Source organism: Hyperolius riggenbachi, chromosome 5 (assembly GCF_040937935.1).
Source record: "Hyperolius riggenbachi isolate aHypRig1 chromosome 5, aHypRig1.pri, whole genome shotgun sequence".
Lineage (NCBI taxonomy): Eukaryota > Metazoa > Chordata > Amphibia > Anura > Hyperoliidae > Hyperolius > Hyperolius riggenbachi.
In genome coordinates this window covers 322,787,201-322,814,946 of record NC_090650.1, presented here as the reverse complement: position 1 = coordinate 322,814,946, position 27,746 = coordinate 322,787,201, and the positions used below count along the sequence as shown (strand labels likewise).

Below are 27,746 nucleotides of genomic sequence, written 5' to 3'. Positions count from 1 at the left end.
CTGCAATAAATCCAGGACACAAATTAAGAGCTGTTTCCTTTTATTCTCTTTTCAGAAATATAAAAGTGCAAGTTCTTTATTATTACACCACAGTAAATACGCTAAGTTTTCTGTAACATCTAAATTCATGACTGAACTGTAAGTAATGGAAACCGAACAATAATTGATGGACAGCAGAAAAAGGTCATCTACTGGCAGGTGTACTTTGTACTACTTTATTGTTATTAGACTATGCCTCCGAGGCTGTTACCCATAGCAACCCAGTACCAACTGACTGTTCTCATCACAGGCACAATCTAATGGAGGCAATACTACCTAGTGAAACAACACAAGTATGTATTAAAGCTGTCAGAAGACAATAGTAACTCATCTGAAAAAACATTTTACCAACACATTTAAGAAATGAAATTTTGGTCAAAGTATCCAAAGAAAAAAAAAATTCAAGTAACTTCCTCCTATTTTGTGCCAAAGTAGCACATTTCAACTGAAAGGAAATCTGGCATGGGGGTAACCATATAGGGGCTGCTGCTATGGACTTCCTGAATGATGCCAGTCAGGTGTTTCCTGTGACTGATCTCCATGCTTGTTTGTATCATAGCCAGAGGACCTGATTTCCTGTCAGGCAGTCAGCAGTGGTAGTCTCCATGGGCCTGATACCATTACAAGGGAAGAAATCTCTGCAAGCAATTTTATTGCATTACACACCTGTTACTGGCAAATTCAATTGTTGTGACGGTTGCAATGCCTGTATGAGTTCTAGTTTTATGGTCCCGGAAACTAATCGACTTAGTAATTTGACTAAAAACATCTTCCTAATGCTGAGTGATTTCTATTGCGACGCAATCTTCAGCACCACCCGATATCACTTATCCCCTCAGTTCTTCACTATTCTTTCCCCCGTTTTTGTAAAAAAAAAAAATGTTTTAACAAATTGTGTACATCTTTGATAACTTTTTTGTAAAAAAAAAGTAAATTTGGAATCCTTTGAACCTCATTTATCTATTTGAACCTCATGCATGCTGGTATTGCCAGAACAAATGAGTGGGTCTGCATGGGGCTTCTACTACTGGAACAGCATGATCTGTGCTGTGCAAGAAGGGGACAAAGATTATTGCCTCTTACTGCGAAACCACCTCATCCACGAAAAGATTCTTATTTGGCAGTTCAACAGACCAATAGGAAACCCAGGTGGAATTAGAAGAAACCTTTGATTGTACTATTAATGTACTTTATTATGGAGAGAATAAAGCTTCAGCAAAATCATCTGTTAGTTCTTATTTCATCAATGATCTGACCAATGAGAATCTTCCTTGGGGGGATTACCACCGGTTCCTTGCCAATTGAGGCAGTAGTGTAGTGGAGCAGGTGGGCATCTGGCGATCTTCCAACACCTGGGGCTTGCAACTCTATCTCCATAGGTCTTGTTATCCTCTCCTACCTTAGCATGTTCTTGAAATGAACAAGACCGTTTTGCAGAAAGGAGATTTGTTTTGGCCTCTCTCTTGCAAAGCCCTCCCATGTCATTAACCATGTGGGCAGGTATTGTTTAGGCAGTGAAGCCCCATGCTGGCTGGCTCAGCTGTTCTACCTATACCAGCCTACATGGGGATAAGGGGTTAATGGCGGCATGGTGGGGATTTTTATAGATTTTGTTTTTAAATTAATGTAAAAAATGTAGTTAAAATTTAAAATATTGGAGCAAAAAACAACAAAACAACCCACCATGGTATCACAAGGATACAGTGGCTGATAAGTAGAAGGGTCATCTGCCTTGATTTCTGTCATTGAACGCCTCCCATATTAGAAATCACTAACTGAATTAGGTGAAAAGAATGGTAGGACAATAAAGTGATGTTTGAGCGGGGTCTTTCTTGCATAGCCTGGCAAGTTTAACTATTGCCAGCCCTCAATGCTTGTGGCTGTTGTAACTGAATTAAACACCAGAGGTCTCTAGTTGAATAAACATAGCTTCCAACAGCAAATGTTTTGGGTTTTTTCCATTGTGATACAATTGCACCACAACGCAATCAAAAAGTTGTACTGTATGATGTGCGGTAGGACTATACAGTGAAGTGCAATAAACGTATACTTTACTGATGCTGTAAACACATGCGTTCCCAGTTTGCAACCTACTGCACCACACTCTATGTGGAAGCCCCATATAAGGAATATAATTGCCACATGTTGCAATTAAATTGTCTGTCTGTAATGACATGATGGACTTAAAGAGAACCTGAGACAAATTGTGCAAAATAATTGGTGCTTCCCTCACCATCTTCCCAGGTGGCTCCATTCGCTTGCTGTCAGCCCCGGTAATCCTTGTTCAGTCATGTCAGTTGAGCTCTTCTGTGCATGCCCAGCCAGGCGCACCTGTTGCCAGGAACTAACTGCACAGAATGCGATGGGCGCACAGAAGTCACTGAACGATTACCGGGGCCGACAGCAGGCAAACTGAGCCACCCTGGGGATGGTGAGGAAGGCAACGGTGGTCATGGGCTGGAGGAAGCCCCAGGTAACTATCAATTATTTTACCCCATTTGACTCAGGATCTCTTTAAGGTCCATACCCACGACGTGATTTTTCTGATGATTTTTTTTGTGGCAAACCACTTTATTTATTTATTTTACTAAGGATCCTACTTTGTAGGAACTGTTAGATGTACATTTCCCAACTATGAACAAGTATTGGGGGAGGACAAAAAGGAAGGACCCAGATGATATTCATAGAATTACTATTTATAGGACTACATATCGCCCTGTAGGGATGGGATGGTCAGTGACATGCTAATAATTGCTGCTGCACCTGATTGGTCCACTTTCAAGCTGCATATATTTGCATATATTTCTGAATCCTCCGCATGTCTTTTCCAATCTCTACTGCCTTGCCATTATTACTGGGGAGAAAAAGAAAGGTTCAAATAAATAGTATCTTTTTAATGAATACAGAAGGGTAACCTAAAAAGTGCAGTTAAAATGGAAAAACACCATTCCAGAAATCAAAATAAATATAGCATGAACACCCCACATTATGAACATACATGAAACAAATCATGTGGCATGTCGTTCAGATGGACAAGAATGGAAATATCCCTGAATTTGAACAAAACCGCTTTTCAAGTATGTACAGAAGCAATAGTACTGTAGCTGTATTTACTATATTGCCTTTTACTAGCCTTCAGCGCCGTCACTTTCATTGACTGTTTTGATATTGTTGTGTGGTCTTCTCTATGTGTGTGTGTTTTACAGGCAGCATATACTGTAGTGTGGTGGCCATGGGCAGTGCTAGAAAAGTGTCAATATAGTTGATAACTTTAGTGGCTCTACAGAGCGTGGCTGATGTCAGGTTGGGTATTTGTTGAACAGACAGGAGAGGAGGATCTGGAAATGTTTTCCAAAGTCTTATCTTCTGTAAGGCACCACAGCCGACAAAGAGAACGTATTCTGGAAAGCTTCGACTAGTCACTAGAATATATGCAGCCAATAAATTGAGTTTTGTAGATTTTTTTTCTCTCTCCTGTTGCAGTAATGTAAAATCTCACACACTAGGAGGGGCTGTGGCACTGGGCCCTGAATATCATTGTAGCAAAACTGCCATAAGCCAACATTCCTTTTTCATGTTTGCGCAGTAATTTTAAAGTAAAACTTACCTCTACCTATCTCCATTATGAAGTCTATGATCCTAGTCTAATCCTAGATGAATGTTTTGCCAAGTAAAATAAATAAAAGAAAATATTCTGGAATCTGCACAGGAATGTTGGGACATCCTCATTATTAACTATTAAATAAATAACACAAAAAATTCTAAGTCCTAAGTTGCTTAGCATAGTCTAGATCGGGGTGGGGGAAGCTAAAAGTGCCGTATTATAGAGTGCTGTGAGGACAACCTGTCTGCTGAGCTTCACTCACTAAGGCACTCCAGGGCTGGAAGTGTTGGCGAACACAAGTGATTCTGCAAACCTGATGCGTTTATTACAAATGATCTGCTCTTTGGTGGCAAAAGACTGCAGCCTTCACATGTATCATATCAGCTCATTGTGGCAGCTGCTGGAACCTTAAACCTCGTACACCGGTACAAGAACTGTTGCCCGGCAGGGATCAACATCGATCCCTGGAGAGACAGTCCGATGCTGTGCAGTTGTGGCAAAAGCATGCACGCTAGTGACACATATGTTACTGTGGAGGGACAGCATGCAGCACACGTGCACATGATTACAGCCCCACAATACTGTAGTCTGATATGACACAGATGAGATTTTCATACATTTGCCATTAGATTATTTTTAACACATCCATTGCAGGCCTGATGTGAACTTACATTGTTTTATGTTCTCCAGCCCTGGTGAGCCCTAATAAATAAAGCTTTTCCTCTTTGCAATGGTCTATATTCAGAGTGTACTCTACAGCGTAACCCAGTCCATAATGTACAAAATACTCTGCTTCAGAGCTCACACCTACCTTCCTGATCACTGTGCATATACAAATAAAGCATGGCGGCCAAGAGGCTAACATTCTCACAATGGCAACACTATAGTGCCAGGTTTGATTGCCAAGCAGGACACGTTCCTGTCCACCACCTGAATTTCTTTTGGATGTTCTTCTTGTACAGGTCCCTCAGGGGTGGGGTTATGCCAAAACCAAGTTGTGAGAGGAGATTATAGCCGTACACCCTTTCAGTGGCTGAATCTATGCACAAAGTCCATGGAAGAGATGCCAAAAATGTAACCTGGACATTTTTAATATGGACATTTTTTGTTCCATAGGAATCAGAATTTGCAGCAGCTGAACCAGAACTTTGTGGTGGGCAAAGAGGATTAAGAGCTGTTAATTCATTAGCAGACAGGTTGGTTGTCAACTTCAGCTTAATTGGCAGCTCCCACATATTCAGTTCAGCCCCTGCAAATTCCAATGCCTGTATAATGTCTAAGGCTAAGCTCACACAATGCGTGTTGCATAATGCCTGTGCCACAATGCAGGTATAAAACACAACACTGCTTTTCAAAGCATAAAAAATCGTTTTGTATTGTGTGCATTTTCACACACATTATCCAGAAACTGCTGTGGAGAATGAACTAGGATAAGTGATCCGTTACAACACAGGGGTGTGGGGATGCCTATAAAATTGTCGAGATACCAATATAACATCCACTACTAAAAATCACACCAGCCCCTACTGATTTCAAAGAAATCTTCAAGTACTTTCAGCGTGCTTCAAGTGTATAGTCACCACTGTGTTTCTCAATCACATTAAAACCAACACTACAATTAAGTAAAAGTCTTAGAAGTTAACAACAACCCAAATTAAAAGGTTGTGGTCTGGTCTTCAGTAAGGCAGGAATACCATCATCTGTTCCACAATCAGAGCAACATGATCTATGCTATATCTCAGGACATTTGAGCTGCTAAAGATATCTCTAGCATAAGCTGTATGGCCATATAGTATGCTGCAGTAGACAGCTCATTCTTGTGGTGATGGTGCAGAGGGCCCCAGTAGCTTGTGTAAGTTATTATTTAGTACTAGCTTCTTCTGCTTTAGAGTATACAAGCCGGTCACCAATTGTCCCTCAGAGTGGCTTGTAATCGAATCCTTATCATGGTAGTATATCCATCATAGTTCAGGGCACATTTTTAGGGGAAGCCAGTTAATTTATCAGCATGTTTTTGGGATGTGGGAGGAAAACTGAGTGCCTGGAGGAAACCCACACAGACACAGGGAAAACTTTCAAACTACATGCAGATAGTGCCCTTGGATTCCAACCATGGACCCAGTGTCGCTGAGTTATAGCCTTGATCCTGTGATTCTGATCATGAAGAGTGAAGGAAAATTAAACCTAGGTGACTCTGCTGATGGACTTCTGTCTACCTTTCTTACTAGAGTATTTTGTACTTTAAGAAGTGGGTAACGCTTAATGGTCTCAGAATCCCAGTTTGCGGACATTAACATTTCACACGTTAAATACGGCCATGTGATGTGTACAGCCCCAACAGGAACAGAAGGTAACACAGGCAGATGAAGGCTACAGGAAGGGGTACTGTGGCTTGGGTCTTGTCATGCCTGACACAGAGTTGATAGGACACGTTACAGGTCACTGCAACACTTCTGAGGAAAATTCAAATGTGGTATAAAAGTCTTTTCTGTACTGTTACCAAGAGGGAATTTTTCATCTCAGGTTTTTAAAAAAAAAGGGTGTTTCAGTTCAGCTTTACTAAAGCTGTCTTTTGACAGAGGACACCTGTACTTCCACCGTCAGCCATTGTGGCCCTCTGCTGTGCAGAAACCTGTGTGAGGGAGAAGTGTTGAGTCCTCCTCGCTGTCACTGAGGAACCACTTCCTTTAGAGAGGCTAAGGCTGCATGGATCCGTACGTGCAATCTGTTCTCAAAGTCGTAACCTGTGAAGTCCTCCTGCAGCCAAACAAAGGATGGTTAGCGTCAGAAAATTGTTCAGACAGCTGTCATAGTCATGGAGAAGCCTTTTATTATCTTATAACAATGTTGGTAGACCATGAATATTACCTTAGCTTGAAATAGCAATGTTTTCCCCTTTGGAACAGTCTGAAAATCAGAAGATAAAAAAATATATATAAACGGTAATCTACATACTGTAACATTCAGTATTAAGAACCCCTTAGAATCTTAAACTTCATTTCAATTATCATTCAACTCTGACTGCAGATTGAAGTCAGTATTTCCAGGTGTAAAATGACCTTTTTCTCAACTTTTCACTATTTTTTTAAAGGGAACCTTAAGCGAGAGGTAAATGAAGGCTGCCATATTTATTTCCTTCTTAACAATACCAGTTGCCTGGCATCCTGCTGAACATTCTGGCATCACACCTGAAACAAGCATGCAGCTAATCCTGTCAGATTTTTGTCAGAAACGTCTTATCGGCATGCTTTCTTTAGGATCTATGATCTGCATGTTTTTATTCTTTTTAGGCTCTATGGCTAAAAGTATTAGAGGTATAAATATGTCAGCCTCCATATTCCTCTTACTTCAGGTTCACTTTACCAGGAAAGGTAAATTGAACTCAAAGATCCATTTACAGCAGAAATTAGCTTTTTATTCAACTCTACCATAGATTTTCAGCCAACAGGAACTGGAGTTAGACAAGGATTCAGGAAAAAAATAATTACTCTTATGAACAACACAAAGAAGGAAAGTGTCCTTTAGTAACTCAGGGAAACCCTGCTCTTGTATTGATATACAATAAGTTACAACTGACATCCCTATCAGTTCAGAGGTTGTTTTGTGGAGGAAGATGGGGATCTTGCAACAGATACTGATCTGAGCACCAGAGACCGCTTCTTCAATCAAGCAGTGAATATTCTACAAGCAGCAGGCAGGAAACTGGCAGCTCATTACAGAAGACTAAAGATGATAAAAAATATGCACATTTTCCAAGTTGATGCAACAGTTGTATGTAGCTTGGAAAGGGGACAATCAAATTAAGGTACTGCTGATGTGGATTAGTCCCATTTCAAAATTGCACACCGATTGCAACAACATTTGGAAAATTAGATTCTTGTTGATCATCTGCACAGAAGACATCTGTCATAGTTTCAAATGGACACCATGGGACATAATAAATGTAACCACTTCAGCATTCTGTCCTTTTTCACCTTATGCATCCGAGCAATTTTCACCTCCCATTCATTCGGCAATAACTTTATCACTAATTATCACAATGAATTGATCTATATCTTGTTTTTCCGCCACCAATTAGGCTTTCTTTGGGTGGTACATTTTTCTAAGAATTATTTTTTTCTAAATGCATTTTAACAGGCATATTAAGAAAAAAATTGAAAAAATTCATTATTTCTCAGTTTTCGGTCATTATAGTTTTAAAATAATACCTGCTACTATAATTAAAACCTACGTATTTTATTTGCCCATTTATCCCAGTTATTATACCATTTAAAAATTATGTTCCTATCACAATGTATGGCGCCAATATTTTATTTGGAAATAAAGGTGCATTTTTTTAGTTTTGCGTTCATCACTATTTACAAGCTTATAACTTAAAAAATATTAGTTGCATACCCACTTCACATGCATATTAAAAAGTTCAGACCCTTAGGTAACTATTTATGGTTTTTTTTTTTTAGTTAATTTTATTTGGGTATTTTTTGGGTGTGGGAGGTAAACAGTTAATTTTAAATGTAATTTATTGTCTCTTTTTGTAATAAAAATGTATGTGCATGTAGTTTTACTATTTGGCTACAAGATGGCGACAGTGAGATTTTTTGTTATTCTATCCTGTGAGCGAGCACGGAGGACGTGATTTTTTTTTCCAGAAAGACTGCAGCCTCTGAAAAGTTATTCTACCGGGGACTTAGATCAATGAATGGGAACAATGTTCCCATTTATGATCTCCGAGCTAACAGAGGTGGCACGGGGGCGTGCGTGCACAGCAGCAGCCTTTTGGACCTGAAAATCACGTCCAAAAGGCTAAAATGGTTAATCTTAAAAGCAGGGTCTGTATTTTATTAAAGGGAACCAGAGAGGAACGGGGGGTTGAAAAAAGAAAATGATTTTATACATACCTGGGGCTTCTTCCAGCTCCATAAGCCTGAATCGCTCCCACGCCGCCGTCCTCAGCTTCCTGGATCCGCCGGTACCGGGCCCGTCACTTCCGGCGGACGCGGCCAATTGTCCGCATCACAGGGGCTCCCTCCATACATGTACGCATGCGGCAGCGCAGTAAGCAGCCACATGCGTATCTGTATGGAGAGAGAGCACCCTGTAATGCGGAGAATTGGCCGCGTCCGCCGGCCGACTCGCGGCAATGACGGGACCCGGTGGCGGCGGATCCAGGCAGCGGAGGACGGCGGCGTGGGAGCGATCCGTGCGTATGGGGCTGGAGGAAGCCCCAGGTATGTATATTGAATCCTCTCTGGTTCACTTTAAATAAGAAAAGAACGTGTGAAACATTTGGTGTGGGTGTTTTTATCATGTTTAACACAGGGGAATGGGGTTCTCCACTGGTAAAGCCCCCACCTCACCCCCGTCAGGCATACAGTATATGAGGGGAGGGATTTCGCACTTATTGCCTCTACCTGCTCTTCAGGCCCCTTATGTCTGGGCACAGAGCTGGTATTGATATACTGTACTAATGGCTCACATGCTGGTTTTATTGCCTACAAGCAGGGGTCCCCAAACGTTTTGGGTCGAGGGCTGGGTCAACATTCTTCAGACTGATGGGGGGCTGGAGTATACATAAAATGATGTAGAAGTCTTTGCGGGCCAGACAGTGAAGCATACCCAGATGACAACCTGCAGTCCAATTGGACAGCAGTGCACCTGATGTGGAACTTGATTGGAAACCAGCGAATTACTGCTTTCTGGCTTCCATGTGGATGGGTGCTGCCAGCACTGCTATTCTATATGCGGACCACCAATATCTAAAGATGTAGCTGACCGCATCTATAAGTAATACATTTTGTGTGTGGGGGGCCGGTAAAAAAAGCCTCAGGGGGCCACATTCGTCCCACGGGCCTTAGTTTAAGGACCACTGGCCTACAGTGAACAAGAAAAATCAATTCTGAGCTGTGCAATATTTTTGTTACATGATAAAAATACTGCTTGGCTGTGGTAACATTAAAACATATATCCTGCAGATCTTAAGTTATTGCTTATAGGACAGGGCATGAAGTGAGAGGGATATGGAGGCTGCTCTAGTTAGTTCCTTTAAGGCTAGTTTCACACCAGGACGTTGCGTTTTAGGGGACGTTATGGTCGCATAACGTTCCCCTAACGCAACGCCTGGTGCTCTCTAAGGTGGACGTCAGAGTAAGCCGCGTTGTGCAGCTCACTCTGGCGTCCGTGATGCCGTGATGCGCACTCTTGGACACATGCGGCATCACGTGGTCCCGCCCGGCCAATCGCCGCACAGAGCGGCCGCTCCATGAAGTAAACACTGCACGTCACTGAGTGCAGTGAATATTAATTAGCCATGTGCCTGGCCGCTCTCCGCTCCTCCCCAACATTACTGCGCATGTCCAAGCAGTCTAACGCGGCTCTGCCGCTTACATGGTACTGCATGCAGTACGTTGTGTAATGGCGCAGCGTTACTAAGTAACGCAACGTGGGCACTGTGAGCGGCCCATTGATTTTTCATTGCTGTGCAGTGGGGTGCGTTACAGGCTGTTCTAACGTGCGCCTGTAACGTCCCACTGTGAAACCAGCCTTAAACAATACCAGTTACCTGGCCAACATCTTCCATGCATTAGTAGCATCTGAATCACCCACCTGAAACAAGCATGCAGCAAATTCAGTTAAATATATGATCTGCATGCTTGTTCAGGGTCTATGGCCAGGGAAGGACTGGCCAGGGGGGAAGGGGGGAGATTTCCCCGCAGGCTGCCTCTCATTTAATGATTTAGGGCTGGTGCATGGCCTGCTGCATTCAGGTTTTTGTATAAGGCAATGTGAAACATTAGTTTGGCTGCCGGAAATAAAAGCCCAATTAGCAATTAGAGGGCGGGAAACCTGGTAAAAATACACAGCATAATGCAGAGCAGAGTCTTGCCCGGAGGGTCCGTGGGAAAAAAAAAACTGTGCTCTCTTACCATCATAGCTCCCAACTTTCCCTTTTTTGAAGGGACAGTCTCTCTTAGGATATAAGTGTGTGTGGGGGGACCACTTGGGCTGAGGCTGCCATGAACATGGGCCTCTAGTTTGTGTTTTCCCCCCAGGCCAAACGGTCCCAGTCCTCCCCTGTCTATGGCTAAAAGTATTAAGGCTCATACACACATCAGACCATAGTCTTTGGAAAATGAAAGATCACAGACCAATTTTACCCCCTTTTATGTAGTATGAGAGCCACACCTACACATTATATTCTATGGAGCTGAACTCCCCATCAGACAGAAATCTTTGCAAGATGCTGCACACAAAGATGCTGTAGACATTCAAAAGATCAGTATCTGCAAAAGATCTGTTCCTGCAAAAGATCAGTTCTTGCAAAATGTATTCATAGTCTATGATATCTGCAGATCCTCATACACACCTTGTTTAACAGACATCCATCTGCAGATCAGATCCACCAGGATGGATTTTCAGATCTGCAGATGCTTGTCTGATCTGCAGATGAATGTCTGTTAACCTCCCTGGCGGTAAGCCCGAGCTGAGCTCGGGCTATGCCGCGCAGGGGGAGATCTCAGCCCCTGGTGGAGCGATTTTCATTTTGTAAATTGCTGTGCGCGCAGCCAGCACTTTGCTAGCCGCGCGCACAGCTTGATCGCCGCCGCTCTGCGGCGATCGGCCGCACGCAGCGGCTGAAGAGGGCCCCCCCCCCGCCAGAGCCCTGCGCTGCCCGGATCAATGAGTTCCGGGCAGCGCTATGGGCTGGATCGTGTGTCCCTGACGTCAGGACGTCGGCTGACGTCCATGACGTCATCCCGATCGTCGCCATGGCGACAGGAGAAGCCAAACAGGGGAACGCGTTATATACGCGTTCCCCTGTTTGCTATAGATGCCGGCGACGATCGGACTAGAGGGCCACATGCGCCCTCTAGTGGTGTTTCATGTAGCTACCACTCTGGTAGCTTTACATGAAACATTAAAAAAAAAATAAAAAAAAAATTGGAATTCTGCAATTTTTGCAGAAAAAATTAACCGCCAAGGAGGTTAAACAAGGTGTGTATGAGGATCTGCAGATATAGACTATGAATGCAATTTGCAGGAACGGATCGTTGGCAGGAACGGATCTTTTGTGTCTGTACAGCATGTTTGTGTGCAGCATCTTGCAAAGATTTCTATCTGATGAGTTCAGCTCCATAGAATAGACTGTGTAGAGTATGGCTCTCATACTACATGGAAGGGGGTAAAATTGGTCTGTGATCTTTCATTTTCCAAAGACTATGGTCTGATGTGTGTATGTGGCCTTAGAGGCAGGATCAACAGGATGCCAGGCAGCTGGTATTGCTCAAAAGGAAATTAATATGGCAGCCTCCATATCCCTCATATCCCTCTCCCTTCAGGTGTCCTTGAAGTGCTTGCTCACATCATATGTGTTGTTTCCCAGTACGGTACACAGAACACAAGACAACCACCATGTGGTGGATCACTAAACAGTGTCTTTCACAAATGTTTTTAAAGGGAACCTAAACTGAGAAGGATATGGATTTTTCATTTTAAAGAGAATCTGTATTGTTAAAATCGCACAAAAGTAAACATACCAGTGCGTTAGGGGACATCTTCTATTACCCTCTGTCACAATTTCGCCGCTCCCCGCCACATTAACCACTTGATGACCCACCCTTTACCCCCCCCTTAAGGACCAGCGCTGTTTTTAGTGATCTGTGCTGGGTGGGCTCTACAGCCCCCAGCACAGATCAGGTTGCAGGCAGAGAGATCAGATTGCCCCCCTTTTTTCCCCCCTATGGGGATGGTGTGCAGGGGGGGTCTGATCTCTTCTGCCTGCGTGTGGCTGGCGGGGGGGGCACCTCAAAGCCCCCCTCCGCGGCGAAATTCCCCCTCCCTCTCCTACCTGCTCCCCCCCCGGAGATCGGGGCTGCACAGGACACTATCCGTCCTGTGCAGCCAGTGACAGGACGTCCCCTGTCACATGGCGGCGATCCCCGGCCGCTGATTGGCCGGGGATCGCCGATCTGCCTTACGGCGCTGCTGCGCAGCAGCGCCGTACAAATGTAAACAAAGCGGATTATTTCCGCTTGTGTTTACATTTAGCCTGCGAGCCGCCATCGGCGGCCCGCAGGCTATTCACGGAGCCCCCCGCCGTGATTTGACAGGAAGCAGCCGCTCGCGCGAGCGGCTCCTTCCTGATTAATCAGCCTGCAGCTGGCGACGCAGAACTGCGTCGCTGGTCCTGCAGCTGCCACTTTGCCGACGCACGGTATAAGCGTGCGGTCGGCAAGTGGTTAAAAGTAGTCAAAAACAGTTTTAAAAAGTTTGTTTATAAACAAACAAAATGGCCACCAAAACAGGAAGTAGATTGATGTACAATATGTCCACACATAGAAAATACATCCATACACAATCAGGCTGTATACAGCTTTCCTTTTGAATCTCAAAAGATCATTTGTGTGTTTACCTTCTGTCCCCTTCTTCTCTCATACACTGAACATTACAGGCTTCCTGCAGACAGCTCTGCCTGTGCCTGTGTTTGTAATTCCCCAGTATGTGTCAGCCAACTACTTTCACGGCCTTATGCTGGGAATACACGTTTCGTTTTTGCCTTCGTTTTAGCCTTCGTTTCGATTGTGCCTTTTGTCCTTTTCGTTCCCGAAATAATCGAACGTAAGGTTAATATCACCACCCACGGTTTCGTTTTTTTTTCCGATTCTGATGGTTTCAGGATGGTAGAAAAAACGTTGTAATTTTTGTTACAGAGTCACTTTAAAATAATACCAGTTGCCTGAGTCTCCTGCTGATCCTGTGTCTCTAATACTTTTAGCCATAGCCCCTCAACAAGCATGCAGATCAGGTGCTCTGACTGAAGTCAGATTGGATTAGCTGCATGCTTGTTTCAGGTGTGTCATTCAGCCACTACTACAGCCAAAGAGATCAGGATAGCCAGGCAACTGGTAGGCCTGGTGCACACCAAAAAACGCTAGCAGATCCGCAAAATGCTAGCAGATTTTGAAATGCTTTTTCTTCTTTTTCTGTAGCGTTTCAGCTAGCATTTTGCGGTTTTGTGAAGCGTTTTTGGTGTAGTAGATTTCATGTATTGTTACAGTAAAGATGTTACTGAACAGCTACTGTAACAAAAAACGCCTGCAAAACCGCTCTGAAGTGCCGTTTTTCAGAGCGGTTTGCGTTTTTCCTATACTTAACAAATCTGCAGCAGCCCGGGAGTATGCGTTTCTGCAAAACGCCTCCCGCTCTGGTGTGCACCAGCCCATTGAAATACATTACCCTAGCGGATCCGCACCCGCAAGCGGATCGCAAACCGCAGCCGAACCGCTCTGGTGTACACTAGGCCGTATTGTTTAAAAGGAAACATCCATATGCCTCTCAGTTAATAGAACGCCAGGGTGGTTAAAGGGAACCTTAAGATCGCCAGGGCGGCTGCGGGAGGGTTTTTTTTTAATAAAAAAAAAAACTATTTCATGCAGCCAACTGAAAGTTGGCTGCATGAAAGCCTATTAGAGGGCGCTCCAGATGCATTCTTCTGATCGCCTCTGGCGACCAGAAGTAACAAGGAAGGCTGCAATGAGCAGCCTTCCTTGTTTCGCTTACCTCGTCGCCATGGCGATGAGGGGAGTGACGTCATGGACGTCAGCCGACGTCCTGACGTCAGCCGCCTCCGATCCAGCCCTTAGCGCTGGCCGGAACTGTTTGTTCCGGCTACGCTGGGCTCAGGCAGCTGGGCGGACCCTCTTTCGCCGCTGCACGCGGCGGATCGCCGCGCTGCGGCGGCGATCAGGTAGCACACGCGGCTGGCAAAGTGCCGGCTGCGTGTGCTGCTTTTTATGAGCGGCAGCCTCCGGTGGTAATGGACGAGCTGAGCTCGTCCATACCGCCCGGCTGGTTAAGGACAACTGGAGTGAGAGGGCTATGGAGGCTGCCATATTTATTTCCTTTTGAACAATATCAGTTGCCTGGCGGTCCTGGCCATTGCCACTGCCACAGGGGGGGGGGGGGGGGGGGGAAGTCTGGTCGCCCTGGCTGAAATACAATCTGTGCGGTGGGCTGGAGAGCCCACGCAGCACAGATTTAAGGAAAATAGGCTGGTCCTTAAGAGGATAATAGTTATTTCTGCTGTACAAAGTTCTCAGAGTCATCAGACATCAGAAAAATACAGAATAGAGTGTCTAAAGCAAGGCTGCCTTTGCTGCAGTCTGAACTATGCAATGAAGCTGGCCATACACTTATAGGTTGCCACCTGATGTGGCAGAACGATCAGATCTCTGACAGAAAACAATTCAGGGCACATTGGTAGTGGCATAGCTTAGGAGCTCTGGGCCCCAGTGCAAGCACTCTATACATAACAATTCATATAACACAACAAAACCTGCCAAGAACATCTATAGTATCCTTAGTGTCAGTAATCATTACCAGCATAGCACCATTGAAGAGCTAATACTGTGGTTGAGGGAGGGCCCCTAATGGGCCCCTCTGGTCCAGGGGCTCCAGTGCGGTTGCAACCTCTGCATTCCCTGTTGCTACGCCACTGCGCATCTGCTTTCTACAGATTCCAGTAGGGAATCTATTGAAAATCCATTGAATTGCAGTGTCATACTGTTCAACATAGTGCAACGTTATGGGCTGTCAATCTATTACCGCACCTGCCCTCAGTTGATCTAGATCTTTTGTACTGTTGGATCAATTTTTGGTTGCATTGAATTGATGGCTGGCTGATGAGACCTTTTCAAGGTATTAAAAAGGTCTCATCAGTCAGCCATCAATTCAATTTAACCAAAAATTGATCCGACAGTACAAGCAGATTTTCAGGATCGTACAGGATAATCGACAGGGGTCGAGTCCTGCGTGGAAGCGGGTGAACGGCGTCCACCCACTTTATCTTCAGAGTAAACGCCGTTCACCTTGGCTTGTGTGGAGGGAGCAGAGCAGAGAAGGCGAGCTATGGGGACAGCGGGGATGGGCGGACATCTCCCCCCCCATCCCTCACCTTCGCGCTCCCCTTCCTGCCTCTCCCCTCCAGCGTTGTTAAGTGTCGGGCCCGGCGGCGAAAGTGGGCGGAGACTTTCCGCCTGCTTCCGGCCAATAGGGACGCTCCGCTCTGTGTGCGGCTAGAAGACCAGACTAGCCGCACACAGAGCGGAGCGTCCCTTGCGGCTGGAACGAGGTAAGTCTCCGCCCACTTTCGCCGCCGGGCCCGACACTTCACAACACTGGAGGGGAGAGGCAGGAAGGGGAGCGCGAAGGTGAGGGATGGGGGGGGGAGATGTCCGCCCATCCCCGCTGTCCCCATAGCTCGCCTTCTCTGCTCTGCTCCCCTATATACCCCTGCCTACATATACTGGGCATATATACCCCTGCCTACATATACTGGGCATATATACCCCTGCCTACATATACTGGGCATATATACCCCTGCCTGCATATACTGGGCATATATACCCCTGGCTGCATATACTGGGCATATATACCCCTGGCTGCATATACTGGGCATATATACTCCTGCCTACATATACTGGGCATATATACCCCTGCCTACATATACTGGGCATATATACCACTGGCTGCATATACTGGGCATATATACCCCTGGCTGCATATACTGGGCATATATACCCCTGGCTGCATATACTGGGCATATATACCCCTGCCTACATATACTGGGCATATATACCCCTGCCTACATATACTGGGCATATATACCCCTGGCTACATATACTGGGCATATATACCCCTGGCTACATATACTGGGCATATATACCCCTGGCTACATATACTGGGCATATATACCCCTGCCTACATATACTGGGCATATATACCCCTGGCTACATATACTGGGCATATATACCCCTGCCTACATATACTGGGCATATATACCCCTGGCTACATATACTGGGCACATATACCCCTGCCTACATATACTGGGCACATATACCCCTGGCTACATATACTAGGCAACTATACCTCTGGCTACATATACTGGGGACTACTATACTCATGGCTACTTATACTGGGGACACCTATAGACCTGGCTACCTGGGGGTACCTATTTTGGGGGAACTGCTGTCAGATTATCTGCATTTTTGTGGAACCGCTGTTATGTATTTTGGGGAACAGCTGCCAGATTATGTGTATGTTAGGGGAACGGCTGCTGCCAGATTACGTGTATTTTGGGGAACTGCTGCCAGATTGTGTATGTTTGGGGGACCACTACTGCCAGATTATATGTCCTTTGGGTGTTACGTGTGTTTTGGGCGATCCGCTGCCAGGTTTCGCGTATTTTGGGGAACTGCTTCCAAATTATGTGTATGTTGGTGGAACTACTGCTGCCACATTGTCTGTTTTGGGGGAACCACTTCCATATTATCTGTATTTTGGAGGAACTTCTACCAGATTATGTGTCTTTTTGGTGAAATGCTGTCAGATTACATCTATTTTTGGGGGATACACTACAGCAGAGCTCAAACTTCCTCGGCAGACCTTTTACATCACTGCTAAGGTCATGTATATTTGGCCCCACCTATGACCACGCCCACGGTGTGCTTGACCACGCCCATTTTTGGCGCGCGTTCTCCTAGTGAGTCCACTCACTTCTTTCCCCAGGACTAGACCCCTGATAATCGATAAGTGTTTGTTTGGCAGAAGTTCTGAGAAAGATAGTTGTTTAAAGAAGAATTCATCTGAGGGGTTACCCTGTTAAGTTATAAGTATGGGTGTTGCATGCCAGTCTATGCATTGCCAAACGTATATCTCAGTCCTACCTGTTCTAGTCTGTTCACAGCATCATTTTATTTTGGGACATTGTAGACTTTAAATAAAACAATAAAAGACATCAAGTGCTACATATTACGTGTACCTCTGGATTCTCCAACAAAATGCAGCCCAGCTCATAGCAGGCGTATGGCTGAATGTACAGGTTCTGCTGTCGCCCCAGCTCATCTTTTATAGCACGCTGGAAGAACTGAAAGAGAAATGATCTTGTTATTCACACATAACACAACATATGCAAACAAATGACAATCAAATAATCATCAGCAATTTACACTGAATGAAGCCATCAAGACAACAGAAACTCAATAAAAATGTTACAATCCATTCCTCAATCCCTCAGTTACAGACATGCTCCAGGCCCCGATCATCAAATCAGCTGCTGACGCACTCTGTGCCCATACCTCTATCCTCAATTAACCACTGACAAACTCTATGCCTCCAACTCAGGTTTGGAGGCATGGAGACTGTCTGGGTGAATTGGAGATAGGGACATGGAGTATGTCAGTGGCTGAGTTGGGGATAGGGGCATGGAGTATGTCAGTGGCTGAGTTGGGGGTAGGGACAAGGAGTATGTCAGTGGCTGAGTTGGGGGTTGGGACATGGAGTACACCAGTGGCTGAGTTGGGGATAGGGGCATGGAGTATGTCAGTGGCTGAGTTGGGGGTAGGGACAAGGAGTATGTCAGTGGCTGAGTTGGGGGTTGGGACATGGAGTACACCAGTGGCTGAGTTGGGGATAGGGGCATGGAGTATGACAGTGGCTGAGTTGGGGATAGGGACATGGAGTATGTCAGTGGCTGAGTTGGGGATAGGGGCATGGAGTATGTCAGTGGCTGAGTTGGGGATAGGGGCATGGAGTATGACAGTGGCTGAGTTGGGGATAGGGGCATGGAGTATGTCAGCGGCTGAGTTGGGGATAGGGGCATGGAGTATGTCAGTGGCTGAGTTGGGGATAGGGGCATGGAGTATGACAGTGGCTGAGTTGGGGATAGGGGTATGGAGTATGTCAGCGGCTGAGTTGGGGATAGGGGCATGGAGTATGTCAGTGGCTGAGTTGGGGATAGGGGCATGGAGTATGACAGTGGCGGAGTTGGGAATAGGGGCATGGAGTATGTCAGTGGCTGAGTTGGGGATAGGGGCATGGAGTATGTCAGTGGCTGAGTTGGGGATAGGGGCATGGAGTATGTCAGTGGCTGAGTTGGGGATAGGGGCATGGAGTTTGACAGTGGCTGAGTTGGGGATAGGGGCATAGAGTATGTCAGTGGCTGAGTTGGGGATAGGGGCATGGAGTATGCCAGTGGCTGAGTTGGGGATAGGGGCATGGAGTATGACAGTGGCTGAGTTGGGGATAGGGGCATGGAGTATGCCAGTGGCTGAGCTGAGGATAGGGGCATGGAGTATGTCAGTGGCTGAGTTGGGGATAGGGGCATGGAGTATGTCAGTGGCTGAGTTGGGGATAGGGGCATGGAGTAGGTCAGTGGCTGAGTTGAGGATAAGGGCATGGAGTATGTCAGTGGCTGAGTTGGGGATAGGGGCATGGAGTACACCAGTGGCTGAGTTGGGGATAGGGGCATGGAGTATGTCAGTGGCTGAGTTGGGGATAGGGGCATGGAGTACACCAGTGGCTAAGTTGGGGATAGGGGCAGTAAGCCAGCACCTATTCAGTAGGACAGTAGCACATGGAGTACGCCAGTGGCTGAGTGGGGGATTGGTACATAGCAAGGAAATGAGCAGCGCTACTTAAAAACAGACTAGTGCCTACCTGCAAAAGAGTGCAAGCCCCACTTGTGGGGTCGAATACACACCGAGCATACACATGACCTGTCTACCACTGGAGGAGGATGTTGGTTTCCTGTAACAGCTTGCATGCAACCTATTAAGTACTCGTCCCTCCCACTGCGAAGAAGTCAATCCTCCATGGGAGGGGCCTAACACTAACTAAATCCTAACCTATGTATATGCATAGCCTGGGTGCGCTACCAAATAAAATTGAAAAATCGAAAATTGCGCAAAAGGTGGATCAACGCAACACCAGGCCGCCTCCGAATGGCCTCCAATCAGAGATGCGCTGAGCCCCCCCCACTTCGCAGTGGGAGGGACGAGTACTTAATAGGTTGCATGCAAGCTGTTACAGGAAACCAACATCCTCCTCCAGTGGTAGACAGGTCATGTGTATGCTCGGTGTGTATTCGACCCCACAAGTGGGGCTTGCACTCTTTTGCAGGTAGGCACTAGTCTGTTTTTAAGTAGCGCTGCTCATTTCCTTGCTATGTACTAATTTAATTCGTTTTTGGTCAGCTGCTCCCACTTAACAGCAATGCTTTTGGTGTATATGCAGAGCTTCTGTTTGGGTTCAAGGTGTGTTTGTAGTTCCTGGGGGGGCTCAGCGCATCTCTGATTGGAGGCCATTCGGAGGCGGCCTGGTGTTGCGCTGATCCACCTTTTGCGCAATTTTCGAGTGGGGGATTGGGGCATGGAGTTTATCAGTGGCTGAGTTGGGGATAGGGGCGTGGAGTATGTCAGTGGCTGAGTTGGGGGTAGGGACATGGAGTATGTCAGTGGCTGAGCTGGGGGTAGGGACATGGAGTATGTCAGTGGCCGAGACATTCTATGCTACATCTCTAACTCAGGCTGAGACATTCTATGCTACATCCCTAACTCAGGCTGAGACATTCTATGCTACATCCCTAACTCAGGCTGAGACATTCTATGCTACATCCCTAACTCAGGCTGAGACATTCTATGATATCATCCCTAACTCAGGCCGAGACATTCTATGCTACATCCCTAACTCAGGCCGAGACATTCTATGCTACATCCCTAATTCAGGCTGAGACATTCTATGCTACATCCCTAACTCAGGCCGAGACATCCTATGCTACATCCCTAACTCAGGCAGAGACATTCTATGCTACATCCCTAACTCAGGCCGAGAGATTCTATGCTACATCCCTAACTCAGGCTGAGACATTCTATGCTACATCCCTAACTCAGGCAGAGACATTCTATGCTACATCCCTAACTCAGGGCGAGACATTCTATGCTACATCCCTAACTCAGGCCGAGACATCCTATGCTACATCCCTAACTCAGGGCGAGACATTCTATGCTACATCCCTAACTGAGGCCGAGACATTCTATGGTACATCCCTAACTGAGGCCGAGACATTCTATGGTACATCCCTAACTGAGGCCGAGACATTCTATGCTACATCCCTAACTCAGGCCGAGACATTCTATGCTACATCCCTAACTCAGGCCGAGACATTCTATGCTGCATCCCTAACTCAGGCCGAGACATTCTATGGTACATCCCTAACTGAGGCCGAGACATTCTATGCTACATCCCTAACTCAGGCCGAGACATTCTATGCTACATCCCTAACTCAGGCCGAGACATTCTATGCTACATCCCTAACTCAGGCCGAGACATCCTATGCTACATCCCTAACTCAGGCCGAGACATCCTATGCTACATCCCTAACTCAGGCCGAGACATTCTATGCTACATCCCTAACTCAGGGCGAGACATTCTATGCTACATCCCTAACTCAGGCTGAGACATTCTATGCTACATCCCTAACTCAGGCCGAGACATTCTATGCTACATCCCTAACTCAGGGCGAGACATTCTATGCTACATCCCTAACTCAGGCTGAGACTTTCTATGCTACATCCCTAACTCAGGCTGAGACATTCTATGCTACATCCCTAACTCAGGCTGAGACATCCTATGCTACATCCCTAACTCAGGCTGAGACATTCTATGGTACATCCCTAACTCAGGCCGAGACATCCTATGCTACATCCCTAACTCAGGCCGAGACATTCTATGCTACATCCCTAACTCAGGCCGAGAGATTCTATGCTACATCCCTAACTCAGGCTGAGACATTCTATGCCTAACTGAGGCTGAGACATTCTATGCTACATCCCTAACTCAGGCCGAGACATCCTATGCTACATCCCTAACTCAGGCCGAGACATCCTATGCTACATCCCTAACTCAGGCCGAGACATCCTATGCTACATCCCTAACTGAGGCCGAGACATTCTATGGTACATCCTTAACTGAGGCTGAGACATCCTATGCTACATCCCTAACTCAGGCCGAGACATTCTATGCTACATCCCTAACTCAGGCTGAGACATTCTATGCTACATCCCTAACTCAGGCCGAGACATTCTATGCTACATCCCTAACTCAGGGCGAGACATTCTATGCTACATCCCTAACTCAGGCTGAGACTTTCTATGCTACATCCCTAACTCAGGCCGAGACATCCTATGCTACATCCCTAACTCAGGCCGAGACATTCTATGCTACATCCCTAACTCAGGCCGAGACATTCTATGCTACATCCCTAACTCAGGCCGAGACATCCTATGCTACATCCCTAACTCAGGCCGAGACATCCTATGCTACATCCCTAACTCAGGCCGAGACATCCTATGCTACATCCCTAACTCGGGCCGAGACATCCTATGCTACATCCCTAACTCAGGGCGAGACATTCTATGCTACATCCCTAACTCAGGCCGAGACATTCTATGCTACATCCCTAACTCAGGCCGAGACATTCTATGCTACATCCCTAACTCAGGCCGAGACATTCTATGATATCATCCCTAACTCAGGCCGAGAGATTCTATGCTACATCCCTAACTCAGGCCGAGACATTCTATGCTACATCCCTAACTAAGGCCGAGACATTCTATGCTCCATCCCTAACTCAGGCTGAGACATTCTATGCTACATCCCTAACTCAGGCCGAGACATTCTATGCTACATCCCTAACTCAGGCCGAGACATTCTATGCTACATCCCTAACTCAGGCTGAGAGATTCTATGCTACATCCCTAACTCAGGCCGAGACATTCTATTCTATATCCCTAACTCAGGCCGAGACATTCTATGCTACATCTCTAACTCAGGCCGAGACATTCTATGCTACATCCCTAACTCAGGCTGAGAGATTCTATGCTACATCCCTAACTCAGGCCGAGACATTCTATGCTACATCCCTAACTCAGGCCGAGACTTTCTATGCTACATCCCTAACTCAGGCCGAGACATCCTATGCTACATCCCTAACTCAGGCTGAGACATTCTATGCTACATCCCTAACTCAGGCTGAGACATCCTATGCTACATCCCTAACTCAGGCTGAGACATTCTATGCTACATCCCTAACTCAGGCCGAGACATTCTATGCTCCATCCCTAACTCAGGCCGAGACATTCTATGCTACATCCCTAACTGAGGCCGAGACATTCTATGGTACATCCCTAACTCAGGCCGAGACATTCTATGCTACATCCCTAACTCAGGCCGAGACATTCTATGCTACATCCCTAACTCAGGCCGAGACATTCTATGCTACATCCCTAACTCAGGCCGAGACATTCTATGCTACATCCCTAACTGAGGCCGAGACATTCTATGCTACATCCCTAACTCAGGCCGAGACATCCTATGCTACATCCCTAACTCAGGCTGAGACTTTCTATGCTACATCCTTAACTCAGGCCGAGACATCCTATGCTACCTCTCTAACTCAGGCTGAGACATTCTATGCTACATCCCTAACTCAGGCCGAGACATCCTATTCTACATCCCTAACTCAGGCCGAGACATTCTATGCTACATCCCTAACTCAGGCCGAGACATTCTATGCTACATCCCTAACTCAGGCTGAGACATTCTATGCTACATCCCTAACTCAGGCCGAGACATTCTATGCTCCATCCCTAACTCAGGCTGAGACATTCTATGCTACATCCCTAACTGAGGCCGAGACATTCTATGCTACATCCCTAACTCAGGCCGAGACATTCTATGCTACATCCCTAACTCAGGCCGAGACATTCTATGCTACATCCCTAACTCAGGCCGAGACATTCTATGCTACATCCCTAACTCAGGCCGAGACATTCTATGCTACATCCCTAACTCAGGCCGAGACATTCTATGCCTAACTCAGGCCGAGACATTCTATGCTACATCCCTAACTCAGGCCGAGACATTCTATGCTACACCCCTAACTCAGGCTTAGACATTCTATTCTATATCCCTAACTCAGGCTGAGACTCAGGCTTGATTCATAAAACTTATCTCACAAATTGATATCTCCTTATCGATTTATGTACCTTGGCTATAAAAAAAAAGCTTTTCAGCTCTTTCCAAGCAAAGAAATAAGTTGTTCCTGATGATGCCTATTAACTTGCAGGGTGGAGGGATCTCCTGCTGTATCCCCATTTAGACACCCCTGAGTGATCTGGCGATCTGCAGCTGGCAGCTCCTCCATACTATTACAGGGAGGGTTTGGGTTGTTAGGAGCAGTATTTTATTGTAGCTCACCTGAATTGCATCTTCAGCATTCCCCAGACATTTGTGAATAGCACCGAGGAGCAGGTTCCTTAATCCAACAACCGAGGGATCAACCACCTCGTGACAAGCTGCAGCACAGGAGAAATAATGGAATGGAGTAAATGGTCTACCAAGTGAAAGCTTTACAAGTACATAATAAGAGAAGATTACCTGACAGAAATGCTTCTACCCATCATGTGGTCTTCATATAACCCCCCATACGCTTCATAGCTTTCAGTCTATTGCAGCATTTTATATAACATACATAAAAGGCATTTCTGAATAAAATGCTGGAGAAGCATTTCCTTATGCCTGTGGATGCTTATGCCATTAGACAGTGAAAGACTTTTAAACGCACATGAATAAGTGCTTTTATCCCTGTGGTAACCCAGTTATGAAATATGAAGTGAGCAATGGTTATAAAGCAGCATGTAAGTGTAGGCCGTCACTTCCGCCTCTGGCTATATAAAGCGTGCAGCATTGCTGAGGTGCTGCAGGGTTCAGAAAAGTGTTCTGGCACAACATTAGTTCCTTTTATGAATATCTTGGAAATATTATTCTCTTCTGTACTCAACAGTTCTGTTCTGTCGCTCATGATGTCATTCCCTCTGTAGGAGCAGACTAGATCCCACAGTGCAGACAGCAGCACACAGATTCATACTGGACAGAGGTTCATCTCTCCTTATTATGAAGTAGAACCCACCCACTAAGCTTGTCTGCCCAGACTTGTGTCCCATTGGGTGCAAATGTAGAAATCACAGTTACAGCCAATAAACAACCCTCTCCCACTGTGGTACCAAAGTGCTTGCGCTCAGGAAGCATTGTCACCATGGTCTTTTCTTGTGGACCTGAGAGACTCTCACTGAAGCGTACCGGAACACACTGACTGCTTGGCAGTCCTGCTGATCTCTGTGGCATTGGTAGAGCCTGAATCAAACACTTGAAACAAGCATACAGCTAATCCAGTCAGACTTCAGTCAGAAACATGTGATCTGCATACTTGTTTAGGGTCTATAGGCTCGTACACACGTCATACTGAAGCCGACAACGGGTCCGTCGGCACCTCCCGCTGGGCGGGTTTTCAGCAGACAGGACAGCATGTGTACAGTCTGTCGGCAGACTGATAAGGTTCCGCCCGGCGGATCGCTCTGAAACAGCCTTATCAGTCCACTGACAGAGTGTACACACGCTGTACTGTCTGCTGAAAACCAGCCCAGCGGGAGGTGCCGACGGACCCGTCGTCGGCTTCAGTATGACGTGTGTACAAGTCTTTAGTCTAAAAGTATTAGATGCAGAGGATCAGCAGGACAGCCATGCAGTTTGCATTGTTTAAAAGGAAATAAATAAATCAGCATCCATATCCCTCTCACTTCAGTTGTCCTTTAGACCCCAAACCCAGGAATGAGGTTTGTTTTAGAAAGTCTGGTAGGTAATTAGATTTGTTGCTATTCCATTGCTGTGCCCCTACCAATGTGATTTATTTATTAGTTCTTGCCCAGACAGAAAGAGGGAAACAGTAACAAATACACATATTTTATAGAGAGGGGAAGATTTTCTATCCAAGAAGATTGTTTTTTATGGTTGTTCCTCATTTCTTTTTTCGTTTCTTTTTCGTTGTTTTTTATTGTCGTTCCTCATTTCCTGTTCCTCATTTCATACTGTGTTTTCAAGTCAAAGCCACTAAAGTCCATGGAGGTCCCAGAGGCAGGAAGTAGAGAATAATTTTCCAATAGTGGCAAAGTAGCAATAAAACCCACCAACCGATTCTTGTAATTGGGCTTTAAATCCAGGGCTGTGGAGTCGGAGTCGGGCAATTTTGGGTGCCTGGAGTCGGAGTCGGGAAAAAATGCACCGACTCCGACTCCTAATGAATTTGTAACTGTAATTAAAATAGTAAATCCACATGGAGCAGGCACCAGCGATGAAAAAAGTCATCTCTTTATTGATCACATAGATTAAAATCAGCAGTGATATTACAACGACAGACCGCTGTTTCGAGCCATGGGGCTCTTTATCAAGTTGTCAAAAGAACTGCAATACAAACATTTTTATGTTATTTTATTTTATTTTTTTATAGTTTAGTTTATTATTTTGCAGTTCTTTTGACAACTTGATAAAGAGCCCCATGGCTGGAAACAGCGGTCTGTCGTTGTAATATCACTGCTGATTTTAATCTATGTGATCAATAAAGAGATGACTTTTTTCATCGCTGGTGCCTGCTCCATGTGGATTTACTGAATTGACGGCTCCAGTGGTGTGGAACGCCATAAGCTTGGGCACACGTTTCTCTCTATGCTGGATGGGTGCTGATCCAAGACCTTCTTGTGTAATTAAAATAGAAAATATGATAAAATGTTCTATTTCTCAGATAATAGTCATTAAAAATAATGTATATATACAGTATATATACAGTAATAGCTGTGCTTAGTCCACAAAAATGAAATAAATCAATCAAAATTAGTTACTTGTGCTGCTTCAATAAAGCAGTCCCCGTATTTTTAAGGTCAGATATACATATCTGATTGTGACTGTATATATGATGTGTACACAGGAATCTCTTATATATACTAAATAACATCTATGCTGTAAGAATAAAGCCTGATGTGTAGCTGTGTCACTAATAGAGATGGTCAACGAGATGGAAATAATTCTGCATTGATGCGGATTTATGCAAATGTATGCACTCCCTTTGCTTATGAAATCAAATAATGTGATATGTTGTTAAAATTTGGTTTGGTGACTACAAATTAAAGGGTAACTGAGACGGATGAAAAGTAAAGTTTTATACATACCTGGGGCTTCCTCCAGCCCCCTTCAGGCTAATCAGTCCCTCGCTGTCCTCCACCACCCGGATCTTCTGCTATGAGTCCTGGTAATTCAGCCAGTCAGCGCTGTCCGGCCGCATGCCGCTCCCACAGCCAGGAACATTCTGCACCTGCGCAATTGTGCTGCACAGGTGTAGTATGCTCCTGGCGGCGGAGTGTGTGCATGCGCACTACGCCCGACTGGCTCAAGTACCTGGACTCATAGCAGAAGATCCAGGTGGTGGAGGAGGACAACGAGGGACTGATTATCCTGAAGGCGGCTGGAGGAAGCCCCAGGTATGTATAAAACTTTAATTTCATCTGTCTCAGGTTTACTTTGTTACACAGTAGTACTATACTCTACATATGCACTCCCCACAGAGCTGCAGGGAATCCACTGAGAATGCTGTGCACATTGAACACAGAGGTGTTGTCTGTTTACAATCTCCTCATTCCCCTGCAGAGTACCTGCACATCATTCTTACATGTACCCACACTTACATTGCCTAGGGCCTGATAGATGCTCTTTGTTCCGGTTTGTACCTTTTACAAGTACTCTTACCAAGGACTAGTTTTAGTCTAAAGGGAATAAATATAGTAGTCTACATATCCTTCTCACTTCAGTTGTCTTGTAAAATTCCTAAGCGTTGGCAGTCAAGAGACGAATTTCATGTTACATACTTTTAATCAACAAAATTGTAATATGCAAATTAGAGGAGTCGGAGTCGTGGAGTCGGAGGAATCCTAAACTGAGGAGTCGGAGTCGGTGGATTTTTGGACCGACTCCACAGCCCTGTTTAAATCTCTACTTCATGTCTCTGTAATGTCTGTGGAAGTCACACGACAGGAGCTGTAGATGGCTCTTGCTGACTGACACAATGAAAGCCATAATAATGGAAGAAATTGCATGGAACTGGATTATGTGCCACCAGGACAAAAGTATATTTTTAAGTTTACTTAACACCGATTATTGACACTCTCTTACCTATACAAACGCATGAGGTGGTTCTTACCCTGACTTAAAGCTAATTTGAAATTCAAAGTAAAACTGGCCCCTTCCAGTACACAAATGACATCATAGAGTGGTAGGAGATATGACTGAAAAAGACAAAAAAGACACCCGGACACCGGGAGCCCGCTCTGGTGTGATATCGTCTAAAAACGGTTTCTGGTGTAAAAGATCTAGTAGAAATATACTC

General features: G+C 45.5%; 1 protein-coding gene across 1 annotated transcript in view; it reads right to left on the bottom strand.

Annotated features, from left to right (window-relative positions):
* Positions 1–23: 23 nt before the first annotated feature.
* The window catches only part of TTC39C (tetratricopeptide repeat domain 39C), a 160,809-nt gene continuing 133,086 nt past the window's right edge, over positions 24–27,746 (bottom strand). Inside the window, exons 11-14 of the mRNA XM_068237277.1 lie at positions 23,735–23,832; positions 17,460–17,564; positions 6,512–6,550; positions 24–6,400 (exon numbers count right to left, since the gene is read on the bottom strand). Coding sequence (XP_068093378.1) covers positions 6,311–6,400; positions 6,512–6,550; positions 17,460–17,564; positions 23,735–23,832 — 332 coding nt within the window. The 3' untranslated portion in view covers positions 24–6,310. The remainder of the gene's footprint in view (positions 6,401–6,511; positions 6,551–17,459; positions 17,565–23,734; positions 23,833–27,746) is intronic.